General features: G+C 46.3%; 2 protein-coding genes across 2 annotated transcripts in view; one reads left to right on the forward strand and one right to left on the reverse strand.

The window, feature by feature from the left end:
• Nucleotides 1-284: 284 nt before the first annotated feature.
• The window catches only part of LOC143804692 (acyl-coenzyme A amino acid N-acyltransferase 1-like), a 93,052-nt gene continuing 70,000 nt past the window's right edge, over nt 285-23,336 (reverse strand). Inside the window, exons 2-4 of the mRNA XM_077283050.1 lie at nt 7,060-7,540; nt 3,169-3,371; nt 285-2,182 (exon numbers count right to left, since the gene is read on the reverse strand). Of these exons, the coding sequence (XP_077139165.1) occupies nt 1,586-2,182; nt 3,169-3,371; nt 7,060-7,522 (1,263 nt within the window). The 5' untranslated portion in view covers nt 7,523-7,540 and the 3' untranslated portion in view covers nt 285-1,585. The remainder of the gene's footprint in view (nt 2,183-3,168; nt 3,372-7,059; nt 7,541-23,336) is intronic.
• The window catches only part of LOC143804683 (acyl-coenzyme A amino acid N-acyltransferase 1-like), a 230,288-nt gene continuing 226,339 nt past the window's right edge, over nt 19,388-23,336 (forward strand). Inside the window, exon 1 of the mRNA XM_077283039.1 lies at nt 19,388-19,409. The gene's annotated coding sequence lies outside the window, so the exon portion shown is untranslated. The remainder of the gene's footprint in view (nt 19,410-23,336) is intronic.

Consider the following 23,336-nt stretch of genomic DNA (forward strand, 5'->3'; position numbering starts at 1 on the left):
CCAGAGAACCCCAAGAGCAATGCCACCTTAGTAAAAATCATAAAAAAAAGCAGCAAGTAAAAATACCCAATAAGAATGGAATAGTATGGTGGAGTTTAAAAATAAATACAAAAATAAATAAAATGGAATACTCGGGGGAGTAATAAAAATAAAACGAGCAAAAATTGAACACTTCTGTTCTCATAAAAAGTCTTTAAATTTAGTAAATTGCAACTGGACAATGAAAGTTGGTGGTAAGCTTTGATTGAAATTTAATTAAAAAGGAAAAAAAACAATACAACTTTGAGTTGATAAAAGTAAAAAGTTTTAATCAATTTCTACAACTTTAGAACAGTCACACCTGGGCTGTGCAGATCTGATGGGGGCACATAAGACCCCAGTAGACGGTGGCCTCATTACAGATTTTACATCAGGGTCCAGTACTCCCAGAGGTTAAAGAGGTCTATTTATGGACAATCTCTTTAATATGAGAACTTCCACAAGAATTAACTAATCACCATCGGTTAGGCTCTCGAGACCCCGGCAAACAAGCAGTCACTTCAGTCTTACATGGTGACCAGATCAATGACTGTATGTAATAATTGCATAGAAGAACCCACTAGAGTCAGAGCTGATGTTTGTTGTTACCACGTCTCCATCTCAAATGCAGGGCCTAAACCAAAATCCAGGTAAGGCTGGTTTCACATTTGCATTTTTTGCCGCTGCGTTTTAGCGCAAAAAAAACATGCGTTTTTTTTTTCTATATTTAACATTAAAAACGCATGCGTTTTTTGTAAGCGTTTTGCCGCGTTTGACGATGCATGCGTCTTTTCTATGCTTGCGTTTTGTTGCAGAAATGCAACATGTAGTAATTTCTAGAGGCGTTTTTTTGCCGCAAAAAAATGTATTGCTGTCTATGTAAACGCATGCGTTTTTAAGCACATGCGTTTGGTTGCGTTTTAAACGCATGCGTTTCAATAGAAAATAACAAGAATACACACTGATAAGCCACCCCCCACCATCAAGGTGATAAAGGGATCCAAACCCTAACCCTACCCCTAACCCTAACCTTAGGGATCCTAACCCTAACCCTAGGGATCCTAACCCTAACCCTAACATTCTCTAACATGTTAGGGCATTTTAGGCTATGGGTTGAACTAGATAGACTTAAAGTCTTCCTTCAACCTTAATAACTATGTAACTATGTAACCCTACCCCTAACCCTAGGGATCCTAACCCTACCCCTAACCCTAACCCCAACCCTAGCTATTTCTATTTATAGTGGGTTTTCTAGATGATTTTGATGATTGGCAGCTGTCATACACTTCTCAGCATGTGTTTCAAAAACGCAAACGCAGGAAAAAAACGCATGTAAACGCGTCAAAACACCGCTTTTTTTTACCGCATGAGAAAACGCATGCGTTTAAAAAACGCAGCGTTTGCACGCGTTTACATGCGTTTTTTTCACCACCTGCGTTTGCGTTTTAAACGCTGCATTTTAAACGCAAATGTGAAACTAGCCTAACAGAAAATACAATATTCATCATTTTCAGTTTTGTGCACAGGATGAAGAATTGCATGTAGGTTCTCCAAAAAATAGAAGTGATCATAATTTATTCTGTCGAGAGCACCTAATATTTTGACGCAGAAACTCTTGAAGCACCGACCAACTAGTTTCTTGTGCTCTACAATGTGGCAGAAGTTCTCCACCCCAAGTCACAGGAAGTGGGAAGAACGGAGAGTGTGATACTGGACAGAAAGGGGAACCGGGAGGCTCTAGAAGATGTCCTGCTCCCGGATAACACTGCACATACACATCCTTCTTGCCATACTTTTCTGCCCGAGATTTTGCTTCCCTAGCAAAGAACAAGCTGTCGTAATTCTGGTCTTTATCTCCTACCATAAAGAGGATGGGGCCTCTGGCTTTCTCCAGTGGAAGTATAGAGTCCTTGTATTCTGGTTTTCTTGGATCATTCATTGAGTTAGCAAGACTGAGGGATGGAAAGTCTGTGATCAGAAGTCCTTCCACTTTGTAGGGTATGCCATTCACAGTGAGATCACCATAAACTAGATTGTTGCCATTCACTGCATTGGGTCCATTGATGCATACTGTAGCAGCGACCTGAGGCAGGTAGGACGCCATAGCCAAAGCCATCTCAGCTCCTTTACTTATAGCGACCACTCCAACTCCATCACCTGACACCTAAAAAGTAAAATATATGGTGAAATTAATTTATATATCTATGTATATGGGTATGGTGTGGGGGATATTAATGTTGGATTGTCTTAAGGTAGTCCATATGGTTCAAATGATCATTCCCTCAAAACGATCTCATCTTTAAAAGTTGCATCTTCCAGTCATATTTTCTCTTTAATTTCTGCTGCATTGGAAATATAGAATGGTAAGATCAATGTCTGGCCATGTAGTACATGGACTGGGCTATTAGAGAGAAAGCAACTCTAGACTGAGGTCCTTTTTGAGTGATCCCCTTATATTATGTCATGTGCCTTAAGAATCTCAATAGGACAACCCCTTTAATACTAGTATGTACTGTAAACGCACTGTCCAGTTTCAAAAACACATTTTCATTTATCCTGTTAGGAAATTGTGAGGGATTGTTCTTCTGTTTAAGAACCTCAGCTCTTGAATACAGCTAAAGAGTAAAAAAGTTGACAGAAAGGAGGATAAACAAGCGCAAAATGGAGTTATCCAGACAACGGCGTTCTAGGTGGTGTGACTGTGCTCACCTGGTAATGTGAGAAAGCACAACATGTAAGAGGTCTCAGAATATAAATCCAGCTGCTGCTCTGCAAGTTGGAGAATCCAATGTAGAAATCAGATATAGTGGATGCGGGTGTGGATTATTTTTAACGCGTTTCAAAAGTATCTGTAACTTGTTCGTCAGGAGAAACCACAAAAAGTCAGACCTGATGAAGAATCTATAGCTACTTTGAAACTCGATAAGAATAACACCGCAATTCTACAATACTCTGGACTCTCTGGATATCCTTGTTTAATACCGACCAACTGCACAGCATGCCCGCATCTACTATATCTGGGAAGTTTTGGTATGTTGACTTATCATACTTGTTGAAATGTCAACTCTTCAACTTATTGACACGTCAGGTCTTCATATACCGCTTTAGACTTGTTGATGTGTTACTGTGTAAGGAGGATTCTAAACTTACTTTTGGATGATTACATAGAAACTGAGCGGCTTCTTCAAAATATTTTAAATCCACATTACCGAGGAAAGCAGGTAAATCATCATAAGCAAAATAAGCCAGTGCAAGAGAGGCGAAACCCCGGCTGGCCAGGAGGCTACTGCGAAACTCTAGTAGGCCACCAGCACCTCCAAACATGTCAATAACTCCTGGAAAGGGTCCTTCACCTGAAGAGAAGATGGAATGGTAAAATAAATGGATTTCAACCTTATGGATGGAAGGACTGGTAAAAGCAAGCACTGGCAAAAGCTTTATAGGGAACCGGTCATCAAGTTTTTATACCCCAATTAATGCCATCCATGAAAAGGCACTGTAATGCAGATTACATCCCTTCATTTTAGAAATCTGGGTTTATGTTAAAGACAAATTTAGTGTTGAATTTTTATGCAAATAAGCTGCAAGTTCCCAGGGTGGTGCATGCGCAGTAAGGGTATGTGCACACGTTGCGGATTTCTTGCAGAAATTTCCTGAAGAAAACCGGAAATTTTCTGCAAGAAATCTGCATTTTTTTTTTTGCGTTTTTTTTCCGTTTTTTTCGCGTTTTTTTAGCATTCTGCAAGCGTAATTAGCTTGCAGAATGCTAAAGTTTTCCAAGCGATCTGTAGCATCGCTTGGAAAACTGACTGACAGGTTGGTCACACTTGTCAAACATAGCGTTTGACAAGTGTGACCAACTTTTTACTATAGATGCAGCTTATGCAGCATCTATAGTAAAAGATAGAATGTTTAAAAAAAATAAAAAAATGCTTATACTCACCCAGACATCTCCTCAGCGGCATCCGTTCCTCTTCCTATAGCTGGTCTGTGCGCACAGGACCTTCCGTGACGTCACGGTCACGTGAGCGGTCACATGACCGCTCACGACCAATCACAGGACAGTGACGTCATCGGCAGGGTCCTTCACCGCACACCAGCTACAGGAACCGAAGCGACAGCATGCAGTGGAGGCGGGAAGACATCGAGGGTGAGTATAGGACTATTTTTTATTTTAATTCTTATTTTTTGACCACTTATATGGTGCCAAGTGCGTGGAGGAGAGTCTCCTCTCCTCCACCCTGGGTACCAACCGCACATAATCTGCTTACTTCCCGCATGGTGTGCACAGCCCTGTGCGGGAAGTAAGCAGATCAATGGACCCCTAGGTGTGCGGAATCCCCTGCAATTCCGCATTTTAATGAACATGTTGCTTTTTTTTCCGCGATGCGATTTTTTCGCGGAAAAAAAGGCTACATTTGCACAAAAAATGCGGAATACACTTAAAATAATAGGAGGCATATGTAAGCGTTTTTTTCGCGTTTTTATCACGTTTTTATAGCGAAAAAATGCGAAAAAAACGCGAAAAATACTTAACGTGTGCACATGGCCTAAGGTCCGAAGGATGAAACTGCAGATCACTTCAGACAGTGACAGTCATCTACACTAGGGCAATTAGCTCAGGAATGAAGAAGATAATCACTAATCGCGTTATCTGCAAACTGATTAAACACTGTGTAGTGCATCGGCAGCACACTATGCAGTGAGGCAGTGACCCAGTGAAGTTCAAAGCAAAACGTCTCTTTAATGTTCAGCTCAAAACACAGCACACGATATCTTCAGAATCGCAGCCGGGAACAAGACAGTCCTCCTCTGGTTCGCAGCCAGACACATATCCTCTGGATTACAGTCACTAAACACGCCAGTTCTCCTCTGACCGGTTGCCATGGGTGACTGAACAGCCATGTTAATGTTCTACTCTCAGCATCACAGAGTACCAGATATCCTCTGGTTCAGAGCCAGGAACTATATCCTCCAGTTTACTGTCACTAAACATGCCAGTCCACCTCCTGAGACCAGTTGCTGTGGGTGACTGCACCACTGTGTTCGCTGTGGGTGCCAAGTGTCTCAGCTCCCCTGGCTGTTTGGCTCCACTGGCCTGTGCTGCCTCACACAGGTAGAGCTCTGCAGAGCTTCCTGCTCTGTTCTCCTCCAAACACCAGACTGACACCAACTCTGACCTTGACACACCCAAACCTTATACTACAGCGTTTTTAACTAGCAACCAGTGGCCTTCAGCCACATAGAAAATCTGGCCAGGCATGAAACGGACTGCATCACTACTGTCCTGTAGTACATTTCAAACCACAGAAGCCCAGAGCAGGTTTTCCCTAAATCTGCCTCACAACCAACAGTCTTCTTCATCAGGACCCCACTGTGCATGCACCACCCTGAGGAATGACACAGTTGCACTAGATCTCGAGCATGTGAGGGTGCTTACTGAAAGAAGGGTGACTAGTCAATCACTATTAAGGCAGGAATAGGGAAGAGGCAGCAGACCTGTAATTGCAGTGTCTGCCCCTACTGTGTGTGCAAGTCATATGCATAAAAATTCAACAATAAATTTCTCTAAAAAACAAACCCAGATTTGTATTTTTTTTAATTTTTTTTAAAAGGTACAGATGTAGTCAGCTTTAGATGGCATTAGATTTAACATGACAGGTTCCCTTTAGATAGTGTTCTGCTTTTTTTTTTACCAACACATTCACATTGAAAAATAGTCGCACCACCATGCACGTTTTACATCTTTTTCTAGGGAGGACATGGAAAAATGTAGAGCCTAAAGCTTGAAATTCCAATTCAACACAAGGATCGCTTTTTTGTGAGCCTGTAGGAGAGCAGGAGGTTAAGAAGCAGCAGTTTTAGTAACTTCTGTAGTGGACTCTCCATTTAGAGGACAGTTTTTGAATTGGTCGCCTTCAAATTTTATCTGAGGAGCGGCGGTTTTGTCTGTACTGTGAAGTTTACGGGGACTCCTACTGACCCGATGTTGGGTTCTTACATGGCGGACTAGAACCATACCAATGAATGGTTGGCTTCATACTTTGAGAGTAATTTTGATTGCAGTCCTCAGAGTAAAGGGGCATTGTTGTGCCCAATAAATCAGCAGGAGCTGCTGGTGATCGCTACCTCTTCCTCCCTTGATGGAGAAGGGAAGCACATGCTGCCACTCTCGTGCTTTCTAGAGTCACAGACTGCTGAGATTATTCAGTAACCAGTATGGACACCATGCTATCTGACATAGAAGAGTCGGGCAATAGGGTAAAGGGTATGAGGAGATTGGGCAGACAAGCACTTGACTTATAAGCACAGCTGTAGACTTGTAGGTTTGTAGGGAGATAAGAGCGCTTTTACAACGGAGAGGCTCATGAAGATTAAGCCATCAAGGAGTTAGCTTATAAGAGTGAGAGTGCTATGACAAGTGAGAGACCTGTGGAAGTTTAGCCAGAAGGGAGAATAAGTTGGAGAAGGGTATTTATAGTGTCTGGAAATTTCGAGCTTATAAAGTCCTGTCATCACAGCAGCATCAGCGCTGATCTAAATGAGTTTTAACATATTATAAAGGGATTGCATATTGCCAGCACTTTCTGACCGCTGAGGTCCAGCCTTTGTGAACTCCAGCAATACTGAGAACTGGTGTATCACTGCCTTCCTTTTATATGTTTCATCTGAACAACAGAACATCCAGCTGACTGGCAAGGCACGCAAGTCCTCCATACATTTAAAAGCAGTGTGAAAAAAAAAAAAACAGTAAAAGAGATAGAGCACGATATTACCACTGCTCGCATGGTGGTCCCAGAGGTCCTAGTGATGTCATCACTTTAGAAAATGGAAAATTAAACATCGGTATGCGACCTGTGCCATTATACTCGGCACATTAAGTGCCCTTGCTAATATAGACACCACATATTATCTATCACCCATGGCTTGCAACCACCACTAATCCAAATTACTGTATATCAGTACATGGTTATTATTACAACGGTATGGCAGTTATAATTAGGCACTGACTGGTATGGGTATTTGCACATTGTTACCTACCAGGTGGAAGAAAAAGTGTTCCTCGTATCCGTCCTTCTCTTATTGGTATTCTCTGCACTCCGGGAGCAGCGTACCATCTTTCAATGACCTTAGTGGCAGCAGGTACATCTTCAGGAAGCGGACTGAGTATCATTGAGGGATATAACTCCAGATGAACCAAGAAAGGACTTCCCACTACATCACGTTTCATCAGCCTTAGAAATGGGATTGTTGGTTTCAGGGACCAAAATAGGCCCATAGGACACACTCCATTGAAGTCTCCACCAGTGGCCGGAGTTTTCTCCAGGTCCACCTTCCCTTCCAAATTTGTCCTATAGAAAGCTCTGGAGTGAAATATTTGCCCTTTCTCATTCTTCAGCCATGCTTTTAGAGTGATCACCTGGTCGGGGGGAAGGCCCCAAGCTTGAATCTTCACTGGTTCATCCACCAAGGAGATCTCAGGAGTTACTGCGAGACCAACCATATCTGAAGATCAAGGAGTCTTAAATGGGAAACAAGGGCCAAAAAGACAGAATTAATATTAAGTAAATAAAGGCATCAAGACAGGAATTTATTGCTATAGGTTCTCCACATACAGGGGCTTCTCACAAAATTAGACTATCATCAAAAAGTAAATTTATTTCAGTTCTTTAATACAAAAAGTGAAATTCATATATTATATAGAGTCATTACACACAGAGTGATCTATTTCAAGTGTTTATTTCTGTTAATGTTGATGATTATGGCTTACAGCCAATGAAAACCAAAATCATTATCTCAGTAAATTAGAATAATTAACAAAAAGCACCTGCAAAGGCTTCCTAAGTGTTTAAAAAGGTCCCTTAGTCTGTTTCAGCAGACAAGGGCGGTAAGTCACAAAAGTTCATTGCTAGTGATGAGCGAATATACTCGTTACTCGAGATTTCCCCAAGCACGCTCGGGTGACCTCCGAGTATTTTTTAGTCCTCGGAGATTTAGTTTTCTTCACCTCAGCTGAATGATTTACAGCTATTAGCCAGCTTGATTACATGTGGGGATTCCCTAGCAACCAGGCAACCCCCACATGTACTTATGCTGGCTAACAGATGTAAATCATTCATCTGCAGTGATGAAAACAATCTCCGAGCACTAAAAAATACTCAAGAGGACACCCGAGAATGCTCGGGAGATCTCAAGTAACGAGTATATTCGCTCGTCACTAGTCATTGCTAAAGAAACTGGATGTTCACAGTCCTGTATCCAAGCATATTTATGGAAAGTTCAGTGGACGGAAAAAGTGTGGTTGAAAAAGCTGCACAAGCAACTGGGATAACCGCAGCCTTGAACGGATTGAAAAGATCATTCAAAAATGTAGGAGAGATTCACAAGGAGTGGACTGCTGCTGGGCTCATTGCTTCACAAGCCACCACACACAGACGTATCCAGGATATGGTCTACAAGTGTCGCATTCCTTGTGTCAGCCACTCATGACCAATAGGCAACACCAGAAGCGTCTTACCTGGGCCAAGGAGTAAAAGAACTGGACTGTTGCTCAGTGGTCCAAGGTGCTTTGAGATTAAAGTAAATTTTGCATTTCATTTAGAAATCAAGGTCCCAGAGTCTGGAGGAAGAGTGGAGAGGAACACAATCCAAGCTGCTGGAGGTCTAGTGTGAAGTCTCCACAATCAGTGATGGTTTGGGGAGCCATGTCATCTGCTGGTGTAGGTCCACTGTGTTTTATCAAGACCAAAGTCAGCGCAGCCGTCTACTAGGAAATTTTAGAGCACTTCATGCTTCCCTCTGCCGACAAGCTTTTTGGAGATTGAAATGTCATTCTCCAGCAGGACTTGGCACCTGTCCACACTGCCAAAAGTACTTATACCAGGTTTAAAAACAACAGTATCACTGTGCTTGATTGGCTACAAACTCACCTGACCTTAACTGTTGTGAATTCCGTTCTTGGGCTCCCTCCGGTGGTTGTAAATGGCACTTTTGTGAATTCTGCCCTTGGGCTCTCTCCAGTGGTTTTAAGTGGAACTGCTGCTCCTTGGGTTTTGCATTAGCAGCTGCTTCCACTGATCGTCTCTCCTGGCTCTGCTATTTAGCCTGGCTCTGGTCTTCAGTCAGTGCCAGCTGTCAATGTTTCTTGGTTGGATTCAGATTTCTCCTTGGATTTCTCTGATGGCCTGTCCATTTCAGCAAAGATAAGTCCTTGCTTGTTCTTTTGGTTGTCCACTTGCTGTGGACTTAATCGTTCAGCTCATGTTATGTTTTTTCTTGTCCAGCTTGTCAGTATGATATATTCAGCTTAGCTGGAAGCTCTGGGGAAGCAGATTTGCCCTCCACACCGTGAGTCGGTGTGGAGATTATTTTTGTAAACTCTGTGTGGATTTTTAGCTTTTAATACTGACCGCACAGTATTCTTTCCTGTTCTGTCTATCTAGTTAGAAGTGGCCTCCTTTGCTAAATCCTGTTTTCATTCTGTGTATGTCATTTCCCTCTCCACTCACAGTCAATATTTGTGGGGGGCTATCTTTCCTTTGGGGATTCTCTCTGAGGCAAGATAGCTTTCTGTTTCCATCTTTAGGGGTAGTTAGTTCTCAGGCTGTGACGAGGTGTCTAGGGAGTGACAGGAACATCCCATGGCTACTTCTAGTGTTGGTGTTAGGATCAGGAACTGCGGTCAGTACAGATACCACCTCCTCAGAGCTCGTCCCATGTTGCTCCTTAACCACCAGGTCATAACGCTTAACCCCTTAGAGAAATGTGGCGCCCCTAGGGGTATTTGCCACAAAAATAGTTATGGACACCAAATACAAATACTAAAATAGCAAGACTGCACTACCATCTCCGGCCAGAAGGGGGAGCTCCAGAGACTCCCCTTGATCTATTCTGGTCTGAGAAAAGGACTGGCAGTTGGGTTGAGGAGCTGAAAGTGAGAGGTCGTATAACTGAACTCCTGACAACCCTATGACGGATTATAGGTCCATAGTACCAATCTGAAGAAAAGAGGAATAGGGAAAAAGGACATTGTGAGAACCGGGTAGCAATAATCACCACCCAGAATAGGATACCGGATCCGTGGCTTTATTCATTATATATAATATAGCAACCGGAAAAGGAGGTGAGGTGATATCAACTTCACTAGGGTCAGACGCAGCAACAGATACAGAGTTCAGCGGTACTCCCAGAGGGGTAAGCCAATAAAAGTACTCGACTTGCCCGTCGAACCAGGGTCTGGAAGGGACAGATTGAGACGGCCGCTAGTTCATACAGCAGCAGGTGTTATGACCCCAATGGCGAGGGTCTCAGAGGAACGTGGAAGTCTGCAGAATACAAAAATCCAGCTCATAGGGCAGTGGTAACTGGGTTGACCATATATCTACTCCTAACGCCAACACTAGAAGTAGCCGGGGATCATTCCTACGTTGATTCTAGATGACACGCGCCAGCCGGAGAATCTAGCTACCCCTAGTAGAGGAAAACAAAGACCTTTCTTGCCTCCAGAGAAGGGGACCCCAAAGCTGGATAGAAGCCCCCCACAAATAATGACGGTTAGGTAAGAGGAAATGACAAACACAGAAATGAACCAGGTTTAGCACAGAGAGGCCCGCTTACTGATAGCAGAATAAAGAAAGGTAACTTATATGGTCAACAAAACCCTATCAAAATCCACACTGGAAATTCAAGAACCCCCGAACCGTCTAACGGTCCAGGGGGAGAACACCAGCCCCCTAGAGCTTCCAGCAAAGGTCAGGATATAGATTTGGAACAAGCTGGACAAAAATACAAAACCAAAACAAATAGCAAAAAGCAAAAGGCAGACTTAGCTGATATAACTGGAACCAGGATCAGTAGACAAGAGCACAGCAGACTAGCTCTGATAACTACGTTGCCAGGCATTGAACTGAAGGTCCAGGGAGCTTATATAGCAACACCCCTAACTAACGACCCAGGTGCGGATAAAAGGAATGACAGAAAAACCAGAGTCAAAAAACTAGTAACCACTAGAGGGAGCAAAAAGCAAATTCACAACAGTACCCCCCCCTTAGTGAGGGGTCACCGAACCCTCACCACGACCACCAGGGCGATCAGGATGAGCGGCATGAAAGGCACGAACTAAATCGGCCGCATGAACATCAGAGGCGACCACCCAGGAATTATCCTCCTGACCATAGCCCTTCCACTTGACCAGGTACTGAAGCCTCCGCCTGGAGAGGCGAGAATCCAAGATCTTCTCCACCACGTACTCCAACTCGCCCTCAACCAACACCGGAGCAGGAGGCTCAGCAGAAGGAACTACAGGCACAATGTACCGCCGCAACAAAGACCTATGAAATACATTGTGAATAGCAAACGACACAGGAAGATCCAGACGAAAAGATACAGGATTAAGGATTTCCAATATCTTGTAAGGCCCAATAAAACGAGGTTTAAATTTGGGAGAGGAGACCTTCATAGGAACAAAGCGGGAAGAAAGCCATACCAAATCCCCAACGCGTAGTCGGGGACCCACACCGCGGCGGCGGTTGGCAAAGCGCTGAGCCTTCTCCTGTGACAACTTCAAGTTGTCCACCACATGATTCCAGATCTGCTGCAACCTATCCACCACAGAATCCACCCCAGGACAGTCAGAAGGCTCCACATGACCCGACGAAAAGCGAGGATGGAAACCAGAGTTGCAGAAAAAAGGCGAAACCAAGGTGGCGGAACTAGCCCGATTATTAAGGGCAAACTCAGCCAACGGCAAGAATGTCACCCAATCGTCCTGATCAGCAGAGACAAAACACCTCAAATAAGCCTCCAAAGTCTGATTGGTTCGCTCCGTCTGTCCATTAGTCTGAGGATGGAAAGCAGACGAAAACGACAAATCAATGCCCATCCTACTACAAAAGGATCGCCAGAACCTGGAAACGAACTGGGATCCTCTGTCTGACACAATATTCTCAGGGATGCCGTGCAAACGAACCACGTTCTGGAAAAACACAGGAACCAGATCGGAAGAGGAAGGCAGCTTAGGCAAAGGAACCAAATGGACCATCTTGGAGAAGCGATCACATATCACCCAGATAACAGACATGCCCTGAGATAGCGGAAGATCAGAAATGAAATCCATGGAGATATGTGTCCAAGGTCTCTTCGGGACAGGCAAGGGCAAGAGCAAACCGCTGGCACGAGAACAGCAAGGCTTAGCTCGAGCACAAGTCCCACAGGACTGCACAAATGACCGCACATCCCTTGACAAGGAAGGCCACCAAAAGGACCTGGCCACCAGATCTCTGGTGCCAAAAATTCCCGGGTGACCTGCCAACACCGAGGAATGAACCTCGGAAATGACTCTGCTGGTCCACTTATCCGGGACAAACAGTCTGTCAGGTGGACAAGACTCAGGCCTATCAGCCTGAAATCTCTGCAACACACGTCGCAGATCCGGAGAAATAGCTGACAAGATAACTCCATCTTTAAGAATACCAACAGGATCAGCGACTCCAGGAGCATCAGGCACAAAGCTCCTAGAAAGAGCATCGGCCTTCACATTCTTTGAACCTGGTAAATACGAAACAACAAAATCAAAGCGGGAGAAAAACAATGACCAGCGGGCCTGTCTCGGATTAAGGCGTTTAGCAGACTCGAGATACATCAGATTTTTGTGATCAGTCAAGACCACCACACGATGCTTAGCACCCTCGAGCCAATGACGCCACTCCTCAAATGCCCATTTCATGGCCAACAACTCCCGATTGCCCACATCATAATTTCGCTCGGCAGGCGAAAATTTCCTAGAGAAAAAGGCACAAGGTTTCATAACAGAGCAACCAGGGCCTCTCTGCGACAAAACGGCCCCTGCCCCAATCTCCGAAGCATCCACCTCAACCTGAAAGGGAAGTGAGACGTCAGGCTGGCACAAAACAGGCGCCGAAGTAAACCGGCGTTTCAACTCCTGGAAAGCCTCCACGGCAGCAGGAGCCCAGTTAGCTACATCGGAGCCCTTCTTGGTCATATCCGTCAAAGGTTTCACAATGCTAGAAAAATTAGCGATAAAACGACGGTAGAAGTTAGCGAAGCCCAAGAACTTCTGAAGACTCTTAACTGACGAGGGCTGAGTCCAATCAAGAATAGCTCGGACCTTGACTGGGTCCATCTCCACAGCAGAAGGGGAAAAAATGAACCCCAAAAAGGGAACCTTCTGAACACCAAAGAGACACTTTGAGCCCTTGACAAACAAAGAATTTTCACGCAAAATTTTAAAGACCAACCTGACCTGCTCCACATGCGAATCCCAATTATCAGAAAAAACCAAAATATCATCCAGATAAACAATCAAAAATTTATCCAGATACTTCCGGAAAATGTCATGCATAAAGGACTGAAAAACTGAAGGCGCATTGGAGAGCCCAAAAGGCATCACCAAGTACTCAAAATGACCTTCGGGCGTATTGAATGCGGTTTTCCATTCATCACCTTGCTTAATGCGCACAAGGTTGTACGCACCACGAAGGTCTATCTTGGTGAACCACTTGGCACCCTTAATCCGGGCAAACAAGTCAGACAACAGCGGTAAAGGATACTGAAATTTGACAGTGATCTTATTTAAAAGCCGATAATCAATACAAGGTCTCAAAGATCCGTCCTTTTTTGCCACAAAAAAGAATCCCGCACCAAGAGGGGAAGAAGACGGACGAATATGTCCTTTCTCCAGAGACTCCTTGATATATGAACGCATAGCGGTATGTTCAGGTACCGACAGATTAAACAGTCTTCCCTTAGGAAATTTACTGCCTGGGATCAAATCTATAGCACAGTCACAGTCCCTATGAGGAGGCAGTGCACTGGACTCAGACTCACTGAAGACATCCTGATAATCAGACCAATACTCCGGAACTTCCGAAGGCGTAGAAGAAGCAATAGACACAGGCAGGGAATCCCCATTAATACCACGACAGCCCCAACTTGAGACTGACATAGCCTTCCAGTCCAGGACTGGATTATGGGTCTGTAACCATGGCAGCCCTAAAACAACCAAATCATGCATTTTATGTAAAACCAGGAAACGTATCACCTCGCGGTGTTCAGGAGTCATGCACATGGTAACCTGTGTCCAATACTGCGGTTTATTTGCTGCCAATGGTGTAGCATCAATACCCCTAAGAGGAATAGGATTTTCTAATGGTTCAAGAGTAAAACCACAGCGCTTAGCAAATGAAAGATCCATGAGACTCAGGGCAGCACCTGAATCTACAAACGCCATGACAGGATAAGATGACAGTGAGCAAATCAAAGTTACAGACAGAATAAATTTAGGTTGCAAATTACCAACGGTGACAGGACTAACAACCTTAGCTATACGTTTAGAGCATGCTGAGATAACATGTGTAGAATCACCACAGTAGTAGCACAAGCCATTCCGGCGTCTATGAATTTTCCGCTCATTTCTAGTCAGGATTCTATCACATTGCATTAAATCAGGTGTCTGTTCAGACAACACCATGAGGGAATTTGCGGTTTTTCTATCACATTGCACCGAATTAGGTGTCTGTTCAGACAACACCATGAGGGAATTTGCGGTTTTGCGCTCCCGCAACCGCCGGTCAATTTGAATAGCCAGTGCCATAGTATCATTCAGACCTGTGGGAATGGGAAAACCCACCATAACATTCTTAATGGCTTCAGAAAGGCCATTTCTAAAATTAGCGGCCAGTGCACACTCGTTCCAATGTGTCAGCACGGACCATTTCCGAAATTTTTGGCAATACACTTCAGCCTCCTCCTGCCCCTGAGACATAGCCAGCAAGGCCTTTTCTGCCTGAATCTCAAGATTGGGTTCCTCATAAAGTAAACCGAGCGCCAGAAAAAACGCATCAAGATCAGCCAATGCCGGATCTCCTGGCGCCAGCGAAAAAGCCCAATCCTGAGGGTCGCCCCGTAAGAACGAAATAACAATCTTTACTTGCTGAGCAGAATCTCCAGATGAACAGGGTCTCAGGGACAAAAACAATTTACAATTATTCACGAAATTCCTAAACTTAAACCTGTCTCCGGAAAACAGTTCAGGAATCGGTATTTTAGGTTCTGACCTAGGATTTCTGATAACATAGTCTTGTATGCCCTGCACACGAGTAGCCAGCTGGTCCACACTTGTAATCAAGGTCTGGACATTCATGTCTGCAGCAAGCATAGCCACTCTGAGGTAAAGGGGAAAAAGAAAAAAAAAACTCAGAATCTTCTTTCTTATAATCCCTCTTCTGCAATGCATTAAACATTTAATACTGGCCTGGCAAACTGTTATGACCCCAATGGCGAGGGTCTCAGAGGAACGTGGAAGTCTGCAGAATACAAAAATCCAGCTCCTAGGGCAGTGGTAACTGGGTTGACCATATATCTACTCCTAACGCCAACACTAGAAGTAGCCGGGGATCATTCCTACGTTGATTCTAGATGACACGCTCCAGCCGGAGAATCTAGCTACCCCTAGTAGAGGAAAACAAAAGACCTTTCTTGCCTCCAGAGAAGGGGACCCCAAAGCTGGATAGAAGCTCCCCACAAATAATGACGGTTAGGTAAGAGGAAATGACAAACACAGAAATGAACCAGGTTTAGCACAGAGAGGCCCGCTTACTGATAGCAGAATAAAGAAAGGTAACTTATATGGTCAACAAAACCCTATCAAAATCCACACTGGAAATTCAAGAACCCCCGAACCGTCTAACGGTCCGGGGGGAGAACACCAGCCCCCTAGAGCTTCCAGCAAAGGTCAGGATATAGATTTGGAACAAGCTGGACAAAAATACAAAACCAAAACAAATAGCAAAAAGCAAAAGGCAGACTTAGCTGATATAACTGGAACCAGGATCAGTAGACAAGAGCACAGCAGACTAGCTCTGATAACTACGTTGCCAGGCATTGAACTGAAGGTCCAGGGAGCTTATATAGCAACACCCCTAACTAACGACCCAGGTGCGGATAAAAGGAATGACAGAAAAACCAGAGTCAAAAAACTAGTAACCACTAGAGGGAGCAAAAAGCAAATTCACAACAAGCAGGGCCGTACAGAAACTGCATATAATAAGAGATGAAAACCTCAGCAAGGTCAAAGTAACTCAAAGTTCTTATACAGACTCCGGTGACAGGACTGATCGTGAATCCTTTTATGTTGAAGTAAACTAGTTAAACGTTTAGTGCTTCAGTCTTTTATTTGGACAATAGACATATATCTAGGATCGGGATCATCACCGCTGAGAGAATCTGCTGCTGATCAAGTAAGTGTCTATTCTTTCACGATACCCTTTATACTGTGCATTGCCTGAGATCACAGCAGCGGGTCGAGCCACTCGTGACATTCCCCTCAAGAGACAGACTCTACTGGTCTGGTGCTGAGTACCCTGGTCTCTTGGGCGTCACAGAATCTATGAAGTATTGTCAAGAGGAAGATGAGACACCAGACCCAGCAATGCAGAAGGCTGCTATCAAAGCAACCAGGGCTTCCATAACCCCTCAGCCGCGCCACAGGCTGATCGCCTCAATGCCACGCCGCATTGATGCAGTAATTGATGCAAAAGGAGCCCGACCAAGTACTGAGTGCATTTACTGAACATACATTTCAGTAGGCCAACATTTTGGATTTTAAAATATTTTTTCAAGTATTCTAATTTACTGAGATAATGAGTTTTGGGTTTTCATTGGCTGTAAGCCATAATCACCAACATTAACAGAAATAAACACTTGAAATAGATCACTCTGTTTGTAATGACTTTATATAACATGACTTTCACGTTTTGTATTGAAGAAGTGAAATAAATTAACTATTTGAAGATATTTTTAATTTTGTGAGAAGCACCTGTATAATATTTCATAGCGTCAACCAAAATCCTACTTTATACTGATGAGGAACAAAAAAAAAATTGTGGATTTGTTTCAATGGCGCCTAATGTAATATGTTGTCTAAAAGCATTGGCAATCCCAGGAGTCTCGCTTTGCAATTTAAAAGAAAGGATTAAAAGGGGATCACCATGTGAAAAAAAGGTTTACATGTTTTTGGAATACCTCCTAACTATCCCAGACCCTGAGGGATAATCCTAAATTTTGGGTGCTGTTGTAGGGGGTATGGTAAAATATGTTATTGCCTTTGCCTTTCCCTCACGTCCTGTTGCTGTATGTTTTCAGTGCATGTGTTAACACATGATGGTATTGTTACACGGTTTAGTGTATTACAACCTCTTATGTAATGGTACTGCTACAGGAACAGGTGTATTACCTGTTATATAGGGACAATGTAGTACTGAAGTTTGGCCACTAGATGGGGCATTTTGGTACACCTAGGTTAGCATGGTTGTCGATCAGTGTACATATTACCAGTTAGGCTATGTGCACACGTTCAGGAATTCATGCAGAAAATTCCTGTGAAAATCCGGACATTTCTGCCGGATTTCCACATGAAAACCGTATGCGTTTTTTAGCGCGTTTTTTGCGCGTTTTTTGCGTGGTTTTTGCGCGGTTTTGACACGTTTTTTCCCAATGCATTAGACAGTGGGAAAACCACGAAAAAAACCGCAAAATTAATGAGCATGTTCATTATTTTTCCGCAATGCGTTTTTCATGCGGAAAAACGCACATCATGTGCACAGAAATTGCGGATTTCATTAAAAATGATAGGATGCTTAATGTAAGCAGATTATTATTTGCGGTTTTATAGCGTTTTTATAGCGCAAAAAAGGCTAAAAAAACGCAAATAATCTGCAACGTGTGCACATAGCCTAAATGTAGGAGGAGATCAGCTGCAGTTTGAGAGGGAATATTTCCTGATTCAGAGGAGAAGGCAGGGGCGTAACTACCGCGGTCGCAGGGGTCGCAATTGCGACGGGGCCCGCAGTGCTTAGGGGCCCACCCAGTCCAGCAGACTGGGCGGGCTCCTAAGAACTCTAAGCTACAAAATGGGCCGCCGGCCCTTTAAATAATTCTTCCTTACAGGCCCTGCTGCGCGTGCACTCGCGATCACGGGTGGGACTGCACTTGACCCGCAGCAGAGCCCCTCCACCGCAGAGAGCCGCACACCACTACTATAGCTGCCACTGCTCTGTGCGCACAGGACCTGTGATGAGGTCACAGGAGGGGAGGAGTTGGAGTCACATGATCAAGGGCTTCCGTGTAGTGCAGGACAGTAGTGCAGTGCTGTTTGTCATCATGCTGGAGGAGGGTAAGCTTTTGTGTGAGGTCAGGAGGGGTTTGGGTGGATGTAGCAGAGCAGTGTGTGTATGAGGTGTACGGAGCGGAGCCGGGTGTGTATGAGGTGTACGGAGCAGAGCTGGGTGTGCATGAGGTGTACGGAGCGGAGCCGGGTGTGCATGAGGTGTACGGAGCAGAGCCGGGTGTGTATGAGGTGTACGGAGCGGAGCCGGGTGTGTATGAGGTGTACGGAGCAGAGCCGGGTGTGTATGAGGTGTACGGAGCAGAGCCGGGTGTGCATGAGGTGTACGGAGCAGAGCCGGGTGTGTACGAGGTGTACGGAGCGGAGCCGGGTGTGTATGAGGTGTACGGAGCAGAGCCGGGTGTGTATGAGGTGTACGGAGCAGAGCCGGGTGTGTATGAGGTGTACGGAGCGGAGCCGGGTGTGTATGAGGTGTACGGAGCAGAGCCGGGTGTGCATGAGGTGTACGGAGCGGAGCCGGGTGTGTATGAGGTGTACGGAGCGGAGCCGGGTGTGTATGAGGTGTACGGAGCGGAGCCGGGTGTGTACGAGGTGTACGGAGCGGAGCCGTGTGTGTACGAGGTGTACGGAGCAGAGCCGTGTGTGTACGAGGTGTACGGAGCGGAGTCGGGGGTGTACGAGGTGTACGGAGCGGAGCCGGGGGTGTACGAGGTGTACGGAGCGGAGCCGGGGGTGTACGGAGCGGAGCCGGGTGTGTACGAGGTGTACGGAGCGGAGCCGTGTGTGTACGAGGTGTACGGAGCGGAGCCGTGTGTGTACGAGGTGTACGGAGCGGAGCCGTGTGTGTACGAGGTGTGCGGAGCCGTGTGTGTACGAGGTGTACGGAGCGGAGTCGGGGGTGTACGGAGCGGAGTCGGGTGTGTACGAGGTGTCGCATCTCTGCTTCAGGAAAATGGCCGCCGCGATCTCCATCTAGGCACGCGCGGCATCCTGCGGCCATTTTCCTGAAGCCGCGGCCAGCAGAGCGCCGCTTCTGCGCACGCGCGGCCAAAGGAAGATGGCCGCCCCCACCGATCACCAATGAAATGTCGCACATCACGCTATTTTCACTCCCCTGTGCAGTGGATTCGGGACCTTGGGCATGCGCACACCACTACGCCACCAACGGAAAACTAAGCAAGATCTGGGGGAAGACACCACGCCCATCCGATCTGACCAGCCTGATTGACAGGCGAAAACGACTACTTTGGTAACGTATTTCGGCAGCATAGGTGGGGAATCGGGGTCCACAAAATACACTATTGCAATGCACAGCTCAGGCCCTATTTAACAGTATTTTTATCTCATACGGAAAAAACGGGGTGACAGGTTCCCTTTAAGAGAAAGCCAAAATAACCCCGGGACAGAAGGCGAGAGCAGGGGGGAGGTGCGGGACAGAGCCGCTTTAGGCTAGTTTCACACTAGCGTTAACTGCAATACGCCGCAAATGCGTCATTTTGCCGAAAATACGCATCCAGCAAAAGTTCTTGCTGGATACGTTTTTTCGTCATAGACTAACATTAGCGACGCATTTGCGACGCATTGCCAAACGTCGCATCCGTTTTGCGACGCTTGGGCGTGTGGTAGTGGACCGTCGGGAGAAAAAAACCTTACATGTAACGTTTTTTGCTCCCGACGGTCCACTTTTTCCGACCGCGCATGCGCGGCCGGAACTCCGCCCCCACCTCCCCGCACTTCCCCGCACCTCACAATGGGGCAGCGGATGCGTGGGAAAAATGCATCCGCTGCCCCCGTTGTGCGGCGGAGACCACACTAGCGTCGGGAACGTCGGCCCGACGCACAGCGACGGGTTGTTCCCGACGCTAGTGTGAAACTAGCCTTAGTCAGGAGAAGCTGAGGAGCTGCAGCCGGTTTACATCAGCCACCCCTGTACCAGAGAGGAGATTGTGAGTTGTGTATATGAGCTGGTATCTCTGGTGTGTGTGTGTGTGTGTGGTATCTGTAGTGTGTGTGTGATAACTGTAGTATGTGTGTGATATCTGTAGTATGATGTGTGTGTGTGTGATATCTGTAGTGTGTGTATGTGTGTGTGTGTGTGATATCTGTAGTGTGTGTATGTGTGTGTGTGATATCTGTAGTGTGTGTGTGTGTGTTATCTGTAGTGTGTGTGTGTGTGTGTGTGATATCTGTAGTATGATGTGTGTGTGTGTGATATCTGTAGTATGTCTGTGTGTGTGTGTGATATCTGTAGTGTGTGTGTGTGATAACTGTAGTATGTGTGTGATATCTGTAATATGATGTGTGTGTGATATCTGTAGTATGATGTGTGTGTGTGATATCTGTAGTATGATGTGTGTGTGTGATATCTGTAGTGTGTGTGTGATATCTGTAGTATGTGTGTGTGTGAGGCAGCGGCGTAACTACTACGGTCGCAGCTGCAAGCGGCTCTGGCAGGTCAGGGGGCCGTGAGTCCCCTTGAGCCTGTCTCCCTTATGCTTGTGTCCCCATGTGCCAGTCTCCCTTGCCCATTAGTCCCTGTGTGTCCCCATGTGCCTGTCTCCCTTGTCCCCTTATGCTTGTGTCCCTTGTCCCCGTGTGCCAGTCTCCCTTGCCCATTAGTCCCTGTGTGTCCCCTTGAGCCTGTCTCCCTTATGCTTGTGTCCCCGTGTGCCAGTCTCCCTTGCCCATTAGTCCCTGTGTGTCCCCATGTGCCTGTCTCCTATGTCCCCTTGTGCTTCTGTCAGTCTCCTTTGTCCCCTTGTGCTTGTGTCAGTCTCCTTTGCCCACTAGTCCCTGTGTGTCAGTCTCCCTTTCCCACTTGTCCCTGTGTGTCCCCTTGTGCTTGTATCCCTTGTCCCCTTGTGTCAGTCTCTTGCTCACTAGTCCCTATGTGTCCCCTTGTGCCTGTCTCCCTTGTCCCCTTGTGCTTGTCCCTTGTCCCCGTGTGTCAGTCTCCATTGCCCACTAGTCCCCTTGTATCAGTCTCCCTTGCCCACTATTCCCCGTGTGTCAGTCTCCCTTGCCCACTAGTCCGTGTCCCCGTGTGCCAGTCTCTCTTGTCCACTAGTCCCCGTGTGCCCTTTGTGTCAGTCTCCCTTGCCCACTTGTGTCAGTCTCCCTTGCCCACTAGACCCCTTGTATCCTTCTCCCCTGCCTCCTAGCCCCCATGTGTCCCCTAGTGCCTGTCTTCCTTGCCCCCTTGTTCCCTCTCCTCTGCCCCCTCGTCACCATTTGCTCGTGTCTTTGTCACTGCCCCTGTATGGAGGGGCTGCATTATACTATGAGGGGGGGGCTGCATTGTATTCTATGGGGCTTACATTGAATTTTATGGCGGGGGGGGGGCCCCATTTGGAAGTTCGCACCGGGGCCCATAACTTTGTAGTTACGCCACTGGGAGAAGGCCTGGACGCCCAGACAGTCCACATTGGCTTAAGTGCCCAGGACATTAGCAGCTACCACGCAACATTGTTTGACTAAGGAGAGAGCCCAGCCATCCACAGCATCAGGCCAGAAAAGCAGAGGCCAGCACAGCAGTAGGAAAGAAGGAAAGAAGACAGTACATGGGCACAGGTAGCCCTAGAATGCAGCAGCTAATAGCTTGGACAGATGTCCCCAGTACTGGGGTGAAACAGTGGCTGAGGCAGAACCCAGAAACAGTGAGCAGGACAGCACTGGGACATCACAGAGCACAATACTGAAGGGCAGGTCACTCGCCAGGTGGCAACTAGCTTCGGAGGTGGAAACTCTTGTCTGGTGCGAAGAAGACTAGGGAAGGCCTAACCGTGGCAGTGCTGGATTGGGAGGACACTGAGGACCCGTGCGTCACAGTTCGACCCTGGTATACATTATATGAAAGGAAGGAAGGTACAGGGAGAGAAGAGGAAATCTGTAATGCTGATCCTGTTGTAATTGCTGTGAAGAGTCTCGATGTGCCCCTCCAGCACGACTCATATACATCAGCTCCTCACTCCTTCCCTCTCCCATGTACAGCTGCCATGCACTTCTCACCTTCCTGAAAAACCTCAGTCCGTCTTGCCAAAATACATTGCACAAAAAAACTTCTTACAATTCCAAAAACTTCTTGCTTTTTATCTTCCTACTCCTACTGATTTCGGGAGACATCTCCCCCAAACCTGGGCCACCATCCCACAACCTCAACTGCTACCCTACCTCACATCAAAACCATTAATATTACTTGCACTCCCTCATCTCCTTCTTTTAATTGTGCCCTTTGGAATCCACGGTCTGTATGTAACAAGCTTCCTTTCCTGCACAACTACTTTCTGAACAACTCTCTAAATCTATTGGCCCTCACTGAAACCTGGATCCAGGATTCTGACATGGTCTCCCCTGCTGCCATTTCCCATGGTGGCCTACAATTCTCCCACTCCCCGAGACCCACACACAGACCTGGTAGTGGAGTCGGCATACTCCTCTCCCCACAATGCACCTTCCAGGTCATCCCACCAACTCCATCACTCTCATTCCCTTCTTTTGAGGTCCACACCATCAGGCTCTTCTGTCCCCTCTCCCTCAAAGTAGCGGTCATATACTGGCCCCAAGCTCACCCACCCACTTCCTGGACTATTTCTCTGCCTGGCTTCCGCACTTCATGTCCTCAGAACTCCCAACCCTTATCCTGGGAGACTTCAACATCCCCATAAACAGCCCCACTACTACATCTGCATCCCACCTTTTATCACTAACCACTTCGCTCGGCCTCTCACAGCTCTCAACCTCTGAGACACACAAGGACGGTAACACCCTTGACCTGGTCTTTGTCCGGCTGTGTTCAATCTCCTACCTAAATAACTCACCGCTTCCCCTCTCTGACCACAACATTCTCTCCTTCGTGCTCACAAATCCTCGCTCACCCCAGCACCCTCCTACCTACCATTCAGTCAGAAATCTACAAACCATTAACCCTCATACACTTTCAGACTCCTTACACTCATCACTGTCCCCAATCTCCTCTTTTTCCTGTCCTGATCTGGCTGTACATCACTACAATGACACTCTTAGAAGCACCCTAGACAAAGTAGCTCCCCTCACCCTCAGAACCTCCAAACACAGAGTAAAACAGCCCTGGCTCACATCACAAAGCCGATTTCTCCAGCGATGCTCTAGGAGTGCTGAACGCTTATGGAGAAAAACTCGCACACCAAAAGACTTCATA

The sequence above is a fragment of the Ranitomeya variabilis genome, chromosome 1, assembly GCF_051348905.1.
Source record: "Ranitomeya variabilis isolate aRanVar5 chromosome 1, aRanVar5.hap1, whole genome shotgun sequence".
NCBI classification, from domain to species: domain Eukaryota; kingdom Metazoa; phylum Chordata; class Amphibia; order Anura; family Dendrobatidae; genus Ranitomeya; species Ranitomeya variabilis.